Source organism: Manduca sexta, chromosome 9 (assembly GCF_014839805.1).
Source record: "Manduca sexta isolate Smith_Timp_Sample1 chromosome 9, JHU_Msex_v1.0, whole genome shotgun sequence".
NCBI classification, from domain to species: domain Eukaryota; kingdom Metazoa; phylum Arthropoda; class Insecta; order Lepidoptera; family Sphingidae; genus Manduca; species Manduca sexta.
The window spans coordinates 7,999,238-8,017,671 of NC_051123.1; the positions used below are offsets into that span (position 1 = coordinate 7,999,238).

General features: G+C 36.1%; 1 protein-coding gene and 1 pseudogene across 1 annotated transcript; one reads left to right on the forward strand and one right to left on the reverse strand.

Moving 5' to 3' along the window:
• Positions 1-927: 927 nt before the first annotated feature.
• Positions 928-16,927, reverse strand: LOC115452348 (odorant receptor coreceptor). Its single transcript, XM_030180847.2, has 11 exons — positions 16,744-16,927; positions 16,238-16,337; positions 15,553-15,763; positions 8,763-8,899; positions 8,060-8,220; positions 7,169-7,355; positions 6,333-6,546; positions 4,177-4,276; positions 3,620-3,724; positions 2,426-2,581; positions 928-1,880 (listed from the first exon to the last, which is right to left on the reverse strand). Exons 2-11 carry the CDS (start codon positions 16,335-16,337, stop codon positions 1,830-1,832), a joined length of 1,422 nt encoding a protein of 473 aa, XP_030036707.1. The 5' UTR covers positions 16,744-16,927; the 3' UTR covers positions 928-1,829.
• Positions 9,176-13,499, forward strand: LOC119188820 (annotated as a pseudogene).
• Positions 16,928-18,434: the final 1,507 nt, after the last annotated feature.

An 18,434-nucleotide genomic window follows, 5' to 3' on the forward strand; every position in this document is an offset into this window, starting at 1 on the left:
GTAATTTACAAAGGAACCAATTTTGGTAATTAATTTAGTGAATATTAATATCGGATGCTGAGCGTTAAGTAATCCTGTCGTTTAATTAATTATAATTAAGAATGATTTATTAATGTTACGGGTGTTTGAGCTTGTTAATATTAAGGAGAAGCCATAATGGCAATCGGTAAGGATTTTATGAAAATAATTAAAATATTGGTAATAATACTCTTATATGTGAGAGTTCGCCTGGGTAGGTATCACCGCAATATCTTTTTCTCCTGCCAAGCAATAGTGTGTAGTCACTGTTGTGTTCCGGTTTGAACGACATTGTAGGTAATGTAACTACTGGACATAATAAGACTTAACATCTCATGTCTCTGAATGGCCAGCGCAGTGGAATGGTGTTTTTAGTGTTTATGCAAGCAAGCAATAACAACGAGGCAAGTTCGTCTTGTCATTCAAAGTATTTTTTTTTGTTTAAATTAGTTTTTAATCATAATTTTTCTTTATTTTGAAGAGTACTGGTAAAAGAGGATGTATATATCAGGTGAAAAGGGACAAAGGAGAATAAATTCAAAGGAGTAGACAATTTAAAAGATAATAATTTATTAGATAAAACCATGCAATAACAAAAATTATACATCTTTTTGATGGAAAATAAAAATCGAGTATATTACTTCTAGCTTACATTTATAGATTTTTTACTTAATATTATAGTATTCAAAATTGTGCATGAATCAAATTTATTTGAAAAATAAACACGTTATACAAAAAAATACTTATTATTTTTATTGACATTACATTAAGTTGATATAGTAAAATGTAACAACGCTTCATTCAGACAATAAGGTTTATTACTTTAGCTCTCCGTAGACGATCATGCACCATGACTTTATATGTTACCATGCATGCTGTTACGCTTCCATGGCTAATCTATTGAATTGATTTTCATAAAATTTTGTTCGAAGTAAGTTTGAACTTTAAGCAAGGATATAGGGCGCTTGTTATCCTTTAAAAGTATACTGTATGAATTTTATCCCGGTTATAAACTAACATGTATGCGAAGCCGCGATCTTTATTTTTTCAAAAGCGCAAAAGAACCTTTTCACTGTACTATTCAGGATGAGATGAGATAAAATGATTCATACCGGTATCTAGCATTAAAATTCACGTAAACACATGTCATGCTACTTGATCATCTAGGGAGTGCATTAGATTGTCAATAATGCCACGTTTTTTACATAATAATAAAATGTGCTTTGCACTTCTAAGGTTACATTATCTACATAAAATTTTAAAGTTACCTATTCTTAGCCGTTATTCATTAATTTCATATGATTTTATCAAATGCATGATATATGTAGATCAAAATAAGTAGATCACGCTCTTTCAGACTTAAAAATGTTTTTGTCTAATTATATTCTGAATTGGGTACGTTTAGGTTATTAAAAAAAATTACTTACTACATCTACAATCTTAAATCACTATTACTTAATGCTAATTTTATTAGCTTTATATTAGAAAGAATCGTCGAAATTGAAGGATTTAATTATTTTTCCCAGGTAACTATAGTAATAGAAACATCTTCTTCGGCCAACCTAGTAAATATAAGAGAACAATAACTATATAGAAATCAATCTTATGATAATTGTAATTAATGATTGTATCATAGTCATTAGTAAATCGTTCCCCTATCATACATGTTATGTATGCGCACGCGTAGAAGACTACACAACTCCAGTATTAAAATAATTGTCTACATAGACTCTTATTAATAGATGGTCAATGGTAACGCATTTCTTTGCCGTATCAGCTAAAACAAACAAAAGTCTGCAACAGTAAAAAGTCTATTTCAGCTGCACCAACACCATGAAGTAGGTCACTACAGCGCCGAGCACCTAGAAAATTATAAAATTGATCATTGTTAGCACACGCATACACACTCATGCCTTTTATCCCTGAAGAGAGGGGGGGGGGCAAGGGCGCAACTGGCGCACCCACTTTCCGCCGTGTGTATTTTGAGCACACATTAAATTTAAGGTTACTTAATTGAACTTAACTTAAGTTTTATATCTTCATTCGTCTTATTTTTTTTTATTTCATCATGAACCAATGCACATGACTTTATAAACGAGCGGTAGATATGGAATCCTTTTTATTGTGGCTCAGCAAATTGGCTTCACTACACTGATGTTAAGCCAAGTGAATCCCAAAGAAAGTGCCGACCGGCGAATGATACAAGCATCCCCGGACGGTCGGCACAGTCATGCCGGCCTCCATAATTGCTATACGCTTCCTATGATTACTATACTATGCGCGTCATGTGCGATGGCTCTAAAAGTCTACTAACAATATAAACAAACTATTTTATTATTGACACGTGACAATGATTTAAAAAATATAACTATCTAATATCTCACTATAATTCCATGAGATGTCTTACCGAGGCGAACAAATCCAGGGACACCGTGAAGAACTTTGCACCAGAAATAGTCAATGCCTTCTGGCACTGCTGGCAAACGATCTGGACGAAGGTCTTTGCTTCCTCAGAACCATCGTACCACTGGCAGGAGTAAGCCGCTTCCATCACGGAGGAACTCTGTGTAAAGCCATGAAGAGTAAAAAAATCACATTTGTTTATTTGGAACTTCCTCTGATTTAACTTCCTTGGCGGCGTAAATGTATTAAGGTACAACTATCCCGCTGAGATCTTGGTTTTATACCTCAGACTGGCCAAAGAGATTGGGTTTTTTATGTTCAGCATCAGCCTGAACTCTTGAATTGGTGAATAGCAATAGACGCACCCCCATTTCATAGGCCCTAACATAACTGGCGAAAAGAGAATAAAAGACGTTATGTACGTATCTATATTGGTTCAGCGTTTCCTTGGAAATGTAATAGAGTTACATAAAATGAGTTTGAGTACGCCTTCGCGCGGAAAAACGTGTTATCACTAACACCATTGGGCGATGATGGAATGGCTATTGTGGCTTCACCGGTCTTACGGTCTAATGTCGACTTTCTCGAGTATAGCATCATCCGATAGAGTATTGGACAGAATCATTAACAATATGTACACCATATACCAGTATACCAACCGAATTCCGTTATGGTCTTGTGCGCCTACGAGACGGCCTCGGGTAATGCACTAAGATAGCTGCGTAAGAAAGTTCGAGTAAACCTGCGCTACACAAGTAATGAACTCATGTCTCAACACGTCACTAAGTGCGCTTAAGGCGTACGTAGTTACTAAACTTCCAAGTATCTTAATCGTTCGAAACCTCTTACAAACTCATCAATGTCCTGACGAGTTTTAAACTCTCTTGTTTGGAATAATGTTGTGTATAAACATTTTGTTAATTGAATTTCTTGCATGATCACATAAAATCAGAGAAGATTCTTTAGAAAAGTTTGATTACATTGTTCCTGCCATAACGTGGAAACTGATTCAAGATCGATAGAAGTGGCTGGTGGATATACCATGGTATAAGATAGGTATATACCAAGCAATAGCGCCCTAGATTGTGAAAGCTACGTAAAAAAGTAAGAAACATGTTAGTCCGATTGTCCGTGAGGAATCGATATCCATTTTAGAAAACTTCTTCCAAAAATTATAGATATTTAAAACTATACTTACCTCTTCAATCAGCCGGTTTCCGAAGATGCAGAAATGGAACACTTGTCCGAGGGTGTAGCATAAGTATCCGATTGTGCTGAACGCGTACACATTGATGCTATTGATCTGGAAGAAATTGTATATTTGAATTTCTAATTTAAGCATTAGGTAAAGTAAATGACACGGTGGCTCATTCCTTGGTAAGTGATAACGTTGATTATTGTTAAACAAAAAATATTTCTATATGACATACAGGTTCATCAATCAATGAGGAGGAAATAGATAAGATGTAGGGGAATTCATTCGAACTAGAAAATAAACTTAAGTAGTAGTATATAATACAAAATTTACTCGATGATAAGAACTAAATTTTTCTCTCTATTGGTACTGATTAAAATTATGATTTTATTAACATATTATGCTACTATTAAAAGTAGCTTCTAACATTTTTTATTATGATTTTTTCCTAAAGGTTTGACAATGTTTCAAACTGTATTCATAAAGCTGCAATATTAATCGTTATCTAGTCTAACGAGGTAATATAGAAAGTCTAGATTAAAGATCGTGGTAGTACTTGCCTTGGTAGCCTGGTAAGCCAGGAGCGTCAGAGTAATGGTAGAAACTAACATGTGGAACAGTAGGGCCGTACCATACGTATCTCCAATGGACGCCACCAATCTGGAAAGGAAAGTAATATTATTCTCGAGTCTTCTACTGTTAAAGCAACTTATATAAGTCATGATACTCGTCTCGTGTATGGTAGTAACGATGTTTTTTACTATTGGTACGAAGGAAACATAGTATTTTGGGATACAGTGAAATCAGTATATAAAGACCAAGATAAAAAAAAATATTGTGTTAACTTTCAAGAACTATATTGGCTTGTTTTACTGATATTGGTATAGCAGCTAACACAGAAATCTATCTCACTGTAACAAAATACGATGTTGGGTTCAACACAGACATCTTTGATGCTATATTATTTAAGACACTTGGTTATGAATGAAGATAAAATTAATACCGAAACTATAGCACGATTAAAACCTTGTCCACAATTATAAAATATAAAACATTTTAGTGGTAAATTACAAATAGTAAACCTTACACCACGGAATGTTTAATAAGGACACGGACCACAATGAGGCTGTTAGACAGTTTGGGGAAGTTTATTCGTCTGCGGTGAATAAGGGTCATTTGACGACTCTGAAGTTTGCCACCATTAAAGCAACTTTGCTAAGTTTCAGCAAAGTTTTCACCAGACGGGGGAAATTAGTGGAGGTTCTGGTTAAAAAGAATAAAGTTTCATATCCTAGTGGACTTCTCAATTATTTTTATCTTTATGTAGTTGCTAAAGTTTTGAGTCGTGTTTCAGATTCATATCTACTAGTTTAGTTAAAAAAAACTATGAGAAAGAAGACAATGTTAAATAAAATCTCGTTTTGTTTTCAAAAATGTATTTTTTTATGCTAATTTCAATTTTATCACTTTAACAATAAACCCATGAAATTAAAAACATTAGTTTTATACAAATTGTCAAAAAAATATATTTTATCCTTTATACCTTTTTAACCTTCACTTTCACTCGCATTCTGTAATTTAAACCCCTGATCAGTTAATAATACATCTGTCTTCAATAAATAATTATGTGGTATCGACTGTCCTTCAGCGACATCAATATCTAGTGTCAGTTAACAGTTGGGGTTTCTCACGTACTTACCGCCATTTGCTTTTGACAACCGATCGATGGCGTTGATGGGACTTGAAAACTACGTTATAACATTATTTTTTTTTTTTTTACTAGTTACTCTTTGGAAGTCGAACTTCGACCGTCGAATTTAATATATTATTATTTACTCATATTACACACACACTCACGCATTTTATGCCCGAAGGGTTAGCCCAAGGTGCAACCTGTGCACCCACTTTTCGCCGTGCGTGTTCCGTCCCATGATGTGATAGGGGAGGAGCCTAACGTCATATCAAGCTAAGGTATCAGGCTGATACTAAGCAGAAGACCCAATTTCACTTTGCTTAACTCGGGGATTGAACCCGAGATCTCAGTTCTGTAATCATACCGTAACACAAATACGCCATCGAGGCATTTATAATTACATTACATACTTTTGTTCTTCATGTTACAAAAACCTACACACATAACGAACTCGTCTCCGTAAGCAGAGCTCTCTGCTTACCCCTGAAAGCAGAGGCGCAACTATGTTTCCGCTACGTGAGTCCCGTTTCATTATGTGATAGAGGATGAGACTATTTCGAACAAATATTTTAAGTAACAGACCATAGAAAGGCTACCCGAAAAATACGATGAAAAAGTTTTTTCGCAAATATATTCATCGAATATTTGTCAAGTGTTTTATCATAAAAATCTTCAAATCATATATTTTATCCGCTCTTACACGCAAATCCTGCAAACCCTGCAATGTTTATTATGGCTGAGCAAATACTCAATAATGATAAATACTAATACTATTGAGGTATAATATGTTTAGCAATAAAACAGTTACTGCACACAAGTTGGCCATCTCCATAGGTTCTATACTAAGGCTGACTTGCTAAACATATTTAGCGCTAAACACATTTAAAACTTCATGCTGTCTCTGTCATCTTTTTAAAAGATGAGGAAAACAGCACTATGGTTAAAACATATTTATCATTAATCATATTTAGTGAGTGGTTGTGCAAGACAGCCTAAATCTTAAATCATAAATGATACACTTACCTGACCACGTGCTTATGGCGTTCAACCCAGTACTTGATAGCAGATCTGGCCAGCATCTCTTGCTTCTGAGTCAATCCGTTAGGATTGACCGTATTTTGGACGAAATTCTGCAGTTTTCCACCAGTTCCTCGCAGTGTCATGCCGAAGTCTTGCTGCGTGGAGTATATGCCACGAATATCCATGTCTACTGGATCTGGCACTTTCTCTGACTTATCTATTTTTTAGAAATAGAGTAATGTAAAATTTTCTTTTTAGGCGTCTAATGTATGCACAAATTACAATGGTTAGTGATAAAGTGAAAAGCAAGAGGGTGAAACGAAATTGCTGTTTCAAGGAATATCATGATTAAATTTATCCAGTTTAAATTCATTTTTAAATGCCTTGCTATAAATCAACATAGCGATGGTTCTAGAAATTTTAACAAATAAATTTGACGTCTATTTTATGCACCCAACGTAGATATTCAATGTATATTCTAACATATAACCATTTACCGATTTGCTACTGTGAGAATGGCATTTACATTAGGAATCCTCAATCACCAGCAATAAATTTCATAACACCTTAATGTTTCTCGGTAATCATTTAACAGCATCTGCGCGACGCCTTAATAGAATAATATTAGTCTTGTACAATACTGTCCCACTGCTGGACAAGAGGCTCCTCTACTACTGACAGGGATTAGGCCTCAGTCCACCACGCTGGCCTAATGCGGATTGATAGACTTCACCTAACTTCAAAATTCCTGGAAACAATTTCTCAGGTATGCAAGTTTCTTCACGATGTTTATCTTTACTGTTTGCGCACGACGCCTTAAAGAACTTTAATCTACTCACCAGTCGAAGAAACTCTGAACAGCTCTGCAGTATTCGGTCTGTACGTGTCTAGTGAAGCACTAAGCTCCATCAGCGGTTTCATGATCGCCTTCAAATGCTGCAGTTGCTCACATGCGAAGATCAACCACGCGCAGAATAGAACATCAAGTAGATTAGCCATTGACATGGAGAAGAGGAGCCAGTAGATCTGAAAGAAGATGAATTGTGAAGACATGTTTGATGCGAGGGTATGCTGCAAAGAAGGTCCGATTGTGTCAGTAGGAACTAAAAGTTAAGTTCATCCATGAACCAGAAATGTTAGTAAAATATAGTATATTGGTATTATCTAATATAATATTTTGTTCATTCTTGAATAACTCCAATCCTACATAATATGATGTAAATCCAGGTTTAGCAGCTGATTTTGGTAAGTTGCATTGCAAATTTTGACGGTTAACCGTGGTAATTTTAGTCAAATACGCCTACAAAATTTAGGCAACCAGCTACAGGAGACTACTTCTGTCCTGTCACTTTCATCAATCTCTGTCGCTCTTATAATATCAGCCCTGTATTATATACTTGCCCACTGCTGAGCACGGGCCTCCTCTACTACTGAGAGGGATTAGGCCTTAGTCCACCACGCTGGCCTAGTGTGGATTGGTAGACTTCACACACCTTCGAAATTCCTATAGTGAACTTCTCAGATGTGCAGGTTTCCTCACGATGTTTTCCTTCACCGTTAAAGCGAACGATAAATTCACAAAGAATACACACATGATTTTAGAAAAGTCCTGCGGACATTCGTCTTCGCAGTCCGTTCCACACCCAACTAGGCTATCGCCGCTTTATCTGTCGCTCTTAAAGTACTCTTATTATAGTTTATGTTAGTAATTAAAAATATAATTATAATACCTGAAAAACGAAGACGAAAACATACATAGAACCACTCATGGTATCAAATGGATACCAGGCCTTGAGTGGCAGCCGTGGCGCGGGTTCTGTCAGGGTCTCGTTCGTCTCCTTGTTAGCGATCATACGCACTGACTCGCCGAAGAAGGTAATCGTGACCCAACCTTGTAAGGAAAAAACTCTTTGAACGGATTGGTAATTAAAATTTTCATGGGTTTGTTCCTTTTTTTAAATGTCTTAGTGTTATGGTAACAAAATTTTATATAAGTCAAATCATTACTAATGTAGGTTCATTATAGTTTTTATTTCGGTACTCAAGAGATTTAAATTATAGTATGGCTACTGCTTAGCCATAAGCATTTATTATGCTCTCAGACACAAGTTAGCAATAAAACCAAGTGCTTTCAAGTTATTTCACCATTCACAAAGTTTGAGAAATTTATAGTTTTCTGACTAAAGTTATGTGGATTCAACTTTAAGAAAGTCGATCGTCGAATGTCATGTGGAGATGCATTCTAAAAATTCAGCGCCCAGATTTCGGTGCTCGAATTTCAATTCTTACATCATAAAGAATTTGCGACACTAACTTTGAGCGTCTTATGGTTGTAAAGGGTTGTCTATTTCATTTTACACATTTCAAAAAGCCATCAAATGCAATAATATATCTAAAAAAATGATTTATAACTTATAAAGCAAGACAACTTACTGACAACAGACATAACAGTCATGAAGCAGATGAAGTAAGTAAGCCTTCTCATTTTGGTAAGAGCAATTTGGTGGTAGCGAGCGTCAGACTCCGTGAACAATGGGTGGCTGTTAGATTGATTCCACACAGCCATAGTCCTAGAGACAAAAATGCGTAGTTAACGTTTTAAAACTCACTAAATAAGGCAGATTTTTCGTCAAATAACAGTCTTTGTAGACAAAAAATAAATTTTAACCTCAGGCGATTCAAAATTCGATTCAGTTTAGATATTGTTATATATATGACTGGCAGGTTTAGACCTGTCACAATAAAGACGTCAGTGCGTTATTGACTGTCAACGAGTTTGCATTAAATAATTACATATTTAACATTGGCGACGAGGATTTTACTCAATATTCTCGTAAAATGTGTATTTACGAAAATATGGCTCAAACATTTGGTATTCTTACGACCTTCGACCACAATTTGCAAACTTGGCCAGAATACAAGGGACGGTTGCTACAATGGTTCGTCGCAAATGACGTCTCTGAAGCTACCGATGCTTCAGGATCCAAACGGCGTGCTATTTTATTAAGCGCACTCAAGGAATCCACGTACAAGCTTGCTGCGAATTTGGCCTTACCGAAAGAACTCATTTCCATCCCGTTCGATGACATATTGGGTCTTCTGGACGGGCATTTTGTGCCCCAAGTGTGTGGTTTTCACGAGAGGTATAAATTTTATTCAGCAATCCAAGTCGAGGGAGAAACCTATCACCAATGGGCGGCGAGATTGCGTGGACTATCGGCAAACTGTGGATTTTTAAACGTGGAGGAAGCATTACGGGACCATTTTGTAATGGCAATGCTACCTGGAACGGAGCGTGAAAAACTATTTGCTCAAGATCCAAAGAGTTTAACGCTAGGAAAAGCGGTGGAGTTAGCAGAGAGGATGCGGTGTGCGCGTGCAGGCGCCTTAGCATCAACGGTCCCGGGAAAGGCACCGTCTAACAACGATCAAATACTCAAGATCGACGCCAAAAATAATTCTAGTGTTAAACTGTTGTGTTCGGTTTGCGGTTTTAAAAATCATTCTTCAACTCAATGTAGATTCGCTAGCTATAAATGTAAAAAGTGCAACGTTAAGGGGCATTTGCGTCGCATGTGTAAAAAAAATAATTTCTTGGCACATGAGATCACTAGCGGGGATGACGGTGAGTTGTATAATATTCGCACCTATAATGGTGAACCAATGACAGAGGTTGTCACTGTTCTAGGGAAACGGATCAGGTTTCAGGTTGATAGCGGGTCAGCTGTTACTGCGATTTCCGAACGAACGTATTTTAAATATTTTAAGGAAGTAGTGTTGTCCAAAACAACTAAGTATTTAATGTCTTATACTGGTCGACGTATTGAATGCGTAGGTATTGCAAAATTGCCGTTCACATATACTGGAAAAACATGTACTTTGAATGTGTTTATAATTCGTGATGGCGGTCCGCCACTTTTAGGGAGGGACTTTATATCTTTCTTCCGATTAGAATTACTTCCCGTCAATTTTTGTGAGAAAACCTCAGATTTAATAGTGCGCCTAAAGAATGAATTTCCTCGAGTATTCAGTGATGAGTTAGGGAAATTTAGTAAATATAAAGTAAAACTTAAATTGAAAAATGACGTAAAGCCAATTTTTTTTAAGCCGCGTCCCGTAGCCTTTGCTTTACGTGATAAGCTGGACAAAGAGATAAAGCGTCTAGTGTGCGTTGGCATATTGAAGCCCGTAGAGCATTCCGAGTATGCTTCGCCCGTGGTGCCCGTGTTAAAGCGCGACGGTTCCATCCGGTTGTGTGCTGATTATTCAATCACAATTAATAAACAACTATTGGTCGATCAATACCCTTTACCCACCGCGCAAGAACTTTTTACAAAGTTACAGGGGGTCAACAGTTCTCTAAGTTGGATCTTTCACAAGCCTACGCACAATGTGTATTAGATGAAGAGTCTCAAAAGTATACAGTTATCAATACTCATAAAGGGTTGTTTAAGTATACGCGCTTAGTATTTGGGTTGTCCAGCGCCCCGGCTATTTTCCAACGCCTCATGGAAAATGTTTTATCAGGTTTGGACGGTGTATTGTGCATGCTCGATGATATTTTGGTGACAGGAGTGAATAGGGCGCAACATCTAAGTAGATTGCGCACTGTACTTGGTCGACTACAGGACGCAGGCCTAACGCTCCAAAATGCCAAATGTGAGTTTTTTAAAGAGGAGCTAGAATATTTAGGTTATGTAGTTGATAAGCATGGGTTGAAAAAGTCACCCAAAAAGGTTTCAGCAATATTAAACGCTCCAGTTCCAAAAGACGTTGCTAAACTACAATCGTTTTTAGGTCTTGTAAATTACTATCGTAATTTTGTGCCTAATGCTTCATCAATTCTCAGTCCTCTATACGCATTGCTACAAAAAAATTGTAAATGGTGTTGGACTCCAGAGCATAATGCCGCTTTTAAGAAAATAAAAACATGTTAGTATCGGAACAAGTTTTAGCTCATTTTGATACAAACGCAAAAGTAATTTTGACTGTAGATGCTTCTCCGACCGGATTAGGTGCCATTCTGTCACAAGAAGATGCTACAGGGTTGGAGCGGCCAGTATCATTTGCGTCGCGCACGCTGAATGTTGCGGAGCGCAGATACTCGCAAATACAGAAAGAAGCGACAGCCATCATATTTGGGGTTCGTCGTTTCCATCAGTATCTTTACGGCAGATCTACTCCTTTTGTTCTTCGAACTGATCACAAGCCCTTAATTACTATATTCGGGCCTCATCGCGGTATACCCGAGATTTCTGCAAATAGATTACAGAGGTATGCACTTTTCTTAAGTGGTTATAATTTTATAATAGAGTATGTCAAAAGTGCTAATAATAGCGCAGATTATTTTTCTCGCGCAAGTTTAGATGATTGTGACTCATGTGAGATGGATGATCACGTAGCGCACGGAGTTTCAAGATACGTTGAGGATAAGGCAACTTATGTTAATTTTGTTGTAGACTCTAGCTTACCTGTAACGCTTCAGAGGTTACGCGAAGAAACTCAAAAAGATGTGATATTATCTAAAGTGATAAAATATATTTTGAATGGCTGGCCGAAAAAAAGTTACAGACGAAAATATACGTAAATTTTTTCTTTGTAGAGACCAACTTTCATTTGAAAATGGTGTGATCATGCGAGGTTTTAAGGTTGTAATTCCTAACGTGTTACAAGCAAGTTTATTGTCAGAGCTTCATAAATCACACTTAGGCATTGTAAAGTCTAAAGCTGAAGCTCGTAGTAGACTTTGGTTTCCGGGTATCGACAAAGCGATAGAATCTATGATTGCTGGCTGTGAAATTTGTACACAGCTAAGACCGTCACCGACGCGGGCACCGCTTGCCGTGTGGCCACACCCGTTACAACCATTTTATAGAGTTCATGTAGATTTCTTAGGTCCTATTAATGGTGAGTTATTTTTTGTCATTGTGGATGCACATTCCAAATGGGTGGAAGTGTACAGAGTGAATTATACTTCTTCGGCCACAGTGATAGCAAAATTATACGATTTCATGTCACGATTCGGGTTGATTCACACGTTGGTTAGTGATAATGCTACATGTTTTGTTTCTGAAGAATTTACGAAATTTTGTTTAGCGAATGGAATATCGCATGTAACGTCGCCCGCCTATCATCCAGCTAGCAATGGCCAGGCGGAGAGCTATGTAAAAATTATCAAAAAAAGGTATTAAATCCTGTTTGTTATCTAGTAGCAATTTAAAGAACGTTACGAAAAGTTATTAAAATACCTTTTCGATTACAGAAATTCGGTTCATTCTACAACTGGGTCTTCCCCTGCGCAGTTAGTATTTGGGCGGAAACTTCGTTCGCGCCTAGATTTTATTAATCCTATTTCACCGCCATCCCCTTCTGAATCTCTTACCAAATTTGTGAAACGACAACAGTGTTCACAGAGTAGGGCCTATGGAGGTTCCAACAGACAAAGTTTTAAAGCGGGTGATGTTGTTATGTACAAGAAATATCAAGGAAATAAACAATTTACTTGGAATCGTGGCATTGTTACCAAACGAATAGGCAAATTAACATATTTAGTTACGGACTGTACGACCTTAGTGCAAGTGAAAAAGCATAAAAATCAACTCGTAGGAAAGTCTCTTCCTCCTATCTCTAATACCAGTGACGTCCTGGATTTTACGCCTGAACTTTACGAGACAGATACGTCTCCAAGGGAGGACCAAGCGATTGTGTCGCAAAGTTGCACCAGAGAGGGAGATGGAGATAACGAAGTGGCACTACCCGAGGCTCCAGCTGGAGAAAATGAAGTGGCACTAGCCGAGGCTCCAGCCGAATTACCGCTTCAGCCAAACCTGAGCTCTGATGATGAGTTTTTTGAGGCTGTGACATCACATTCGGAAAACCAGTGCGTTCAAGATGGGACGTCAGGTTCAGAATGTCAGGTTGCTCACGAAACTGAGAATCAACTTTCCTCGGAGCAAAGGCCAGGTCAATCGGAGAGATTATTACGCCAAAAACAAAGAGTTGATTATAAAGCTTTCTTTTGTATGGACTTGTAATTTGTTATTTTAGTTTATGTTCTGTTATTTAGTTGTACCTTAATAATACTTATGTTATGGGGGAGAAATGTTATATATATGACTGGCAGGTTTAGACCTGTCACAATAAAGACGTCAGTGCGTTATTGACTGTCAACGAGTTTGCATTAAATAATTACATATTTAACAGATATAAAAGAAAATTTTGACATAAAACGATTTATAATAACTTTTCTCGAAGGCTTAACGATAAAGTAACTTTTCAAAGGCTGTTCCATTTAGTCGCTTGTCACTTAAAATTTGCTTGATTCAATAAAAAAACAATCAAAGCGGTGTCATTTATTTTTGAATGAGCAAAAAAGCGGCTTTCATCAGAATTCTATTAAAAATAATACCATTCGCGAGACGTCTCGTTAAAATTAAAATAGGAGTCATTCGTTTCATTCAATCGGTTGACCCCGACTATGATTCTTTATTTTTATTTGATTACACTCCGATAGCACGCGTATAAGAAAATTTTGTTCGAACGATATATTTATTTATTTATTTACTAACTTCTCCGTTCTTTATAATTTGGTATTGCCTTAAACGACTCACACTAGGCTACGCCTGTATCGTGAGACGTTTTTACAAGAATATCTTATATGCAGTAATATACCATGGAATCTCCAGTAGTGCGACGATTATTATTAGTTAATTTTTCAAAATGGTATTAAAGATATATATACGCATTGTTTGTTTAAATTTCATCTGAGAATTGAAAATATTGCGATAGTTTATGCATATTTAGCAATATATAAAGAACATCTATTGCTATTTAAGAAAAATCATGGCAAACAAATTTTCACTCTCTACCTCGAGATTTTATTATTTAATTTTAGTATCCCCCCAGCTAACCCCCCCCCCCCCCAAGCAATTCTTGAGCGCTCAGTCTACACACTTAATGCACGAACATGCACGGAGAGACATTTGCCGCGGCCCCAGGTACACAGTTCAGTGTGTATACCTCTTAGTTGTCAATAGACATTGAGGCTCATAAAGGCTCGCGAATATTTCCAAGCCTTCTCTCATCTGCTCATCTTAAAAGAGTTCCTTTTGCTTCCCCCATACTTCCCTTCCCCAGACATCCCCTCTCAACTTTCCCCTGGGTCCTTGCAGGAACTAAGTCTGGGGATTCCAAAATTATATTCGTAGGTTTCCTAAGGTGTTGATTGCGGGGACCGATACACAATTTTTTTTTTTAAATATACTACGTAATTCATACTCGGATTCATTATTAATTACCTATGAAGTATTTCTTAAAGTGCCTCGTTATTTAGTCAAAAGAAAAAATATATTTTTCAAAACGCTGAAAAGTCGAACATTCCTTTGTTTTCCAACAGGAAAGAACTCGAAATACCTTTAATAGCCATGAAGAACAATTTACTTCCTTCCAAGAAAGTGCTTTGTGATGTTTTACTTTGATAGTCTTATTTAACAGATAATTATTAAGTAGCTTCCTTCCATACAATTTCTTTGAAAGAGATCAAAGACTATGTGGCCGCTGAGAATACATTAAATTTAATTAAATTATACTTTGTTTCTATCTAAATTTTCGTAAATCGAACACTATGAGAAAAAAATAGTTTTAACTAAAAACTTCTATCATTATAATAGGTATTACTAAATTAGGTAACGTCATGGTTATTTTCATTTTAATTAAATAATACTCATCTTTCTGTTCCTATCTCATTAATTTTGAGAATAAAATTGAATTATCTAAGTTTTTATCATAGAAGATTTCTAATAATCACGGATGATAAATAAACCGCCGCCATGATTATTGTGTTCTATAATTTTACCAACAGGAAAATTTTAAAACTCTTTTTTCAACATAAATAAAACAATTCAACGATTTTTTGTTTCATGACGAATTTTGCTCAGATTTTATGATTGAACGCCTGCCTGGCGTCTACTTACCTCTTGGTATATAAGGAAAATCGTATTAGAAAAATCCTATCAATAGCAAATGAAATATTTCTTCCACAGACAATAAGCGTAAGTATTACTATCGAGTATTTCAAGTTACCATCAAAGTCAGGCCTGGGAGCAATGAGCTAATAATTGTGGATCGATGTTTGATGCTGCCTATGTATAACACGCTTTTCGCCTGTTTGGCCAAAACATCATATTTAATATCTCTGAGAGAATTACAGTGAAATATACAGTACCTGTAAAAACTTTTGGAGGTAAAGGCCAAGAATCCCAATTTAATGATACTGTGGGCGAAGAATAGGACTGTGATTGTATTTGCAGTCAGCTCGTTTACTTCATCAGCGTACATCGCCATGTTGACGCCCATGCATACAAACTGAACAAAGATCAGAATAGCGTGCACCGTGGAATACATCTTCCGCAGAAGCATGGTCATTCCAGAGTTATCTAAAATGAAAGACTTATATATCAAAGGTTAAAGGACTTAAAGGTTTTGTAGAGACATGAAATGAAATGAATGAATTGGTCGTCTAGGCAAAAACATCTCTTAGGAGACATAAAAATCAGATACTAATGAAGATATATCTAAAAGTAATTTAAATGCAAGTAACTAAAACAAAGATGCAGTTTTAAAGTAAATTCCACCTTATCTACCGAATCGGAAACTTATGAGCTCCAGAGTATTAAACGATCTTAAACTTTTGGGTCCGAAAAAATACGAATTTTATGGAATAGAAAAAAAATGGTTCCATTAAATCGAACATGCGATCCTGGAATATGTCCGCAATAAAAATTCATGGAAGTGAGCATTAAAATATAGAAATATCAGTCTCGATTATAGCTTTTTACGATCGTTTTATGTGTGAAGATAGCGATAAGCGCATATTTCATATGTGTTTTATTGTTCTATAAAAAGTTAACCTGCATAATAATTGAATAGGAAATGTCCTGATAGCTGCAGCAATTTGATGTTTGGCATCACATCGGTCACCAGACCCTGTGTTTTCACTTTGGCCATCATCTGTAAGAGAGTTGCATTTGAAACATATAAAAAAAATATTATTAGCTCTCAAAAGTTTATCTTACATAAAGCAGATATAGCATTAATATTTGTAGTCAGCCACAAACGTAGCTAAACAAATTCAAAATTTCCAAACGCTTCTGTTCACATTCGTCACAATGTCCACATTAACTGTAATCGAAATACTTATCTTCATCTAAAATAAATTAAATCCTCTGAATTTTATGTTACTGAAGAAAAATCGATCTTTGATACGTAGTAAATCTTTATTAGCGATTTAATATTTTGAATTTGTTCAACTACTTTTGTGGCTGACACATTAAAATTAATTAATATTACTGCTTCTAAGCCAAATAAAGCACAAAATTTTCACACACTTAAAATTTAACCAACTCTAAGAACAAACCTTGGCGGATTATTATTTTTCCTCCGAATTCAAAATAATATCTTCAAGATTGTCTACAGCCACTCTATCTTCAGAATCGCTGATTTAATCACCAACACGTCTACCAGGAACGCCAGTTGAAGGTAAACTGATCGATTTCTTCCTTCGTCGTTCACCAAGTTTTGCACTGACGTGTACGGTTCAAAGTCGTCAATACCAATGGCGTGGCCACAAGAAGCCGTGAGAACTGCCGCATCGGGTCTCTGGGCTATTTCTTCTACATTATTAACTCATGTGTGTTTATTTAATCTATTGGGTGGTGTTTCAATGTTAAAACAATTTTACGTTGCGTTGTTCGGTTTTTATTTCTATTCAAATATTTGATTTCACTGTTTGGATTGTACAAATTGCTAGGTTATTGTTTGTTTGGAACGAATCGTAGAAAATATAAACAAAATAGCTTCAGTAGACTTTAATTTTTCTTGGAACGGTTGTTTACTATATAATTCTAGGAATGAAAAAGTAATCCATAGTATTCGTTTTAAAGGGCTTAGGCACTCGTTGCATTTCAGAAGCATTTGCTTTTAATTTATAAGAAAAAGAAAATTATGAAGAGCTTAATAATATTAATATTTATGTTACCTATTTAGTTAGCTATTTCTACTAATTGAGGACTGAGAAATATCCATGATGGTTATATGGAAACCTAACTAGTTAGACTTTAGATATCATTTTCACACACAAACATCTTGAGTATTAGTTTCCTCTATGAAACTAATACTCAAGATCTTAATCAAAATTCCACCAGACATTCATAAATTAAGGGTTTTAACATTAACTTTACTCTACCCTAATGAAATATAAATGTTGAACTAAGCTCTACATTCCCGCCTTTACACAATTGTAATATCTTTGTTTTACTTTTCATATCTCTTAATAAATCCTAATGTGAACCTTACGGCGATCATATTAAGGATGAAAATATTTGAATGCAAAGTTTTGGAAATACAAAATAACTTGCAGTATGGTGTTAGAAGGGCAGTTGTGAGAAACAGTAACTTAAGCTGAGAATTGAACGGACCACAGTATAAAGGGATCAGTAGTAATAATGATAATTATGAGTACCTTGGTGGTGTTGTTGTATTATGGTAAGACTGCATTAATGAGATTTCAGATTCGTTCCCCGGTTCGGGTTAATTGATATTGGGTTTTTTTCTGAGTATCAGCCCGAAGTCTAGAATTTGTGCTCGATATGGTGATAGGCTTGCCCCCTATGACATCATGGGACGGAATACACAAGGTGAAAAGTGGGTGCGCCAGTCACACTTCTGCCTACCCCTTCGAGAGTAAAAGACGTGGGTGTGTGTGTGTGTGTGCGTGTGTATAATAATAATGATCTTCATTTGCTGGTGTGATTTGTGAGATATTAATTAGATGAACCCTTAAGATAAGGTAAGGATCGAGTCGAACTCGCATTGTCGTTAGTCCCGGCAGGCTATACAATAGTCAACTTTATAAGTACATTTTATGACATAAATTTCAAAGAAATTATAGTCTGTAATTTATGTATTATGAACTTCATGGTACTTATATATAAATATAATGCCCGCTTTATTTAAATAGAACAACGCTGAGATATTTTAAATGGCCACGTAGAGAATTAAAATGTAAAATTTACAAAAAGATAATCTTACTCCAGGTTATGGTTTATC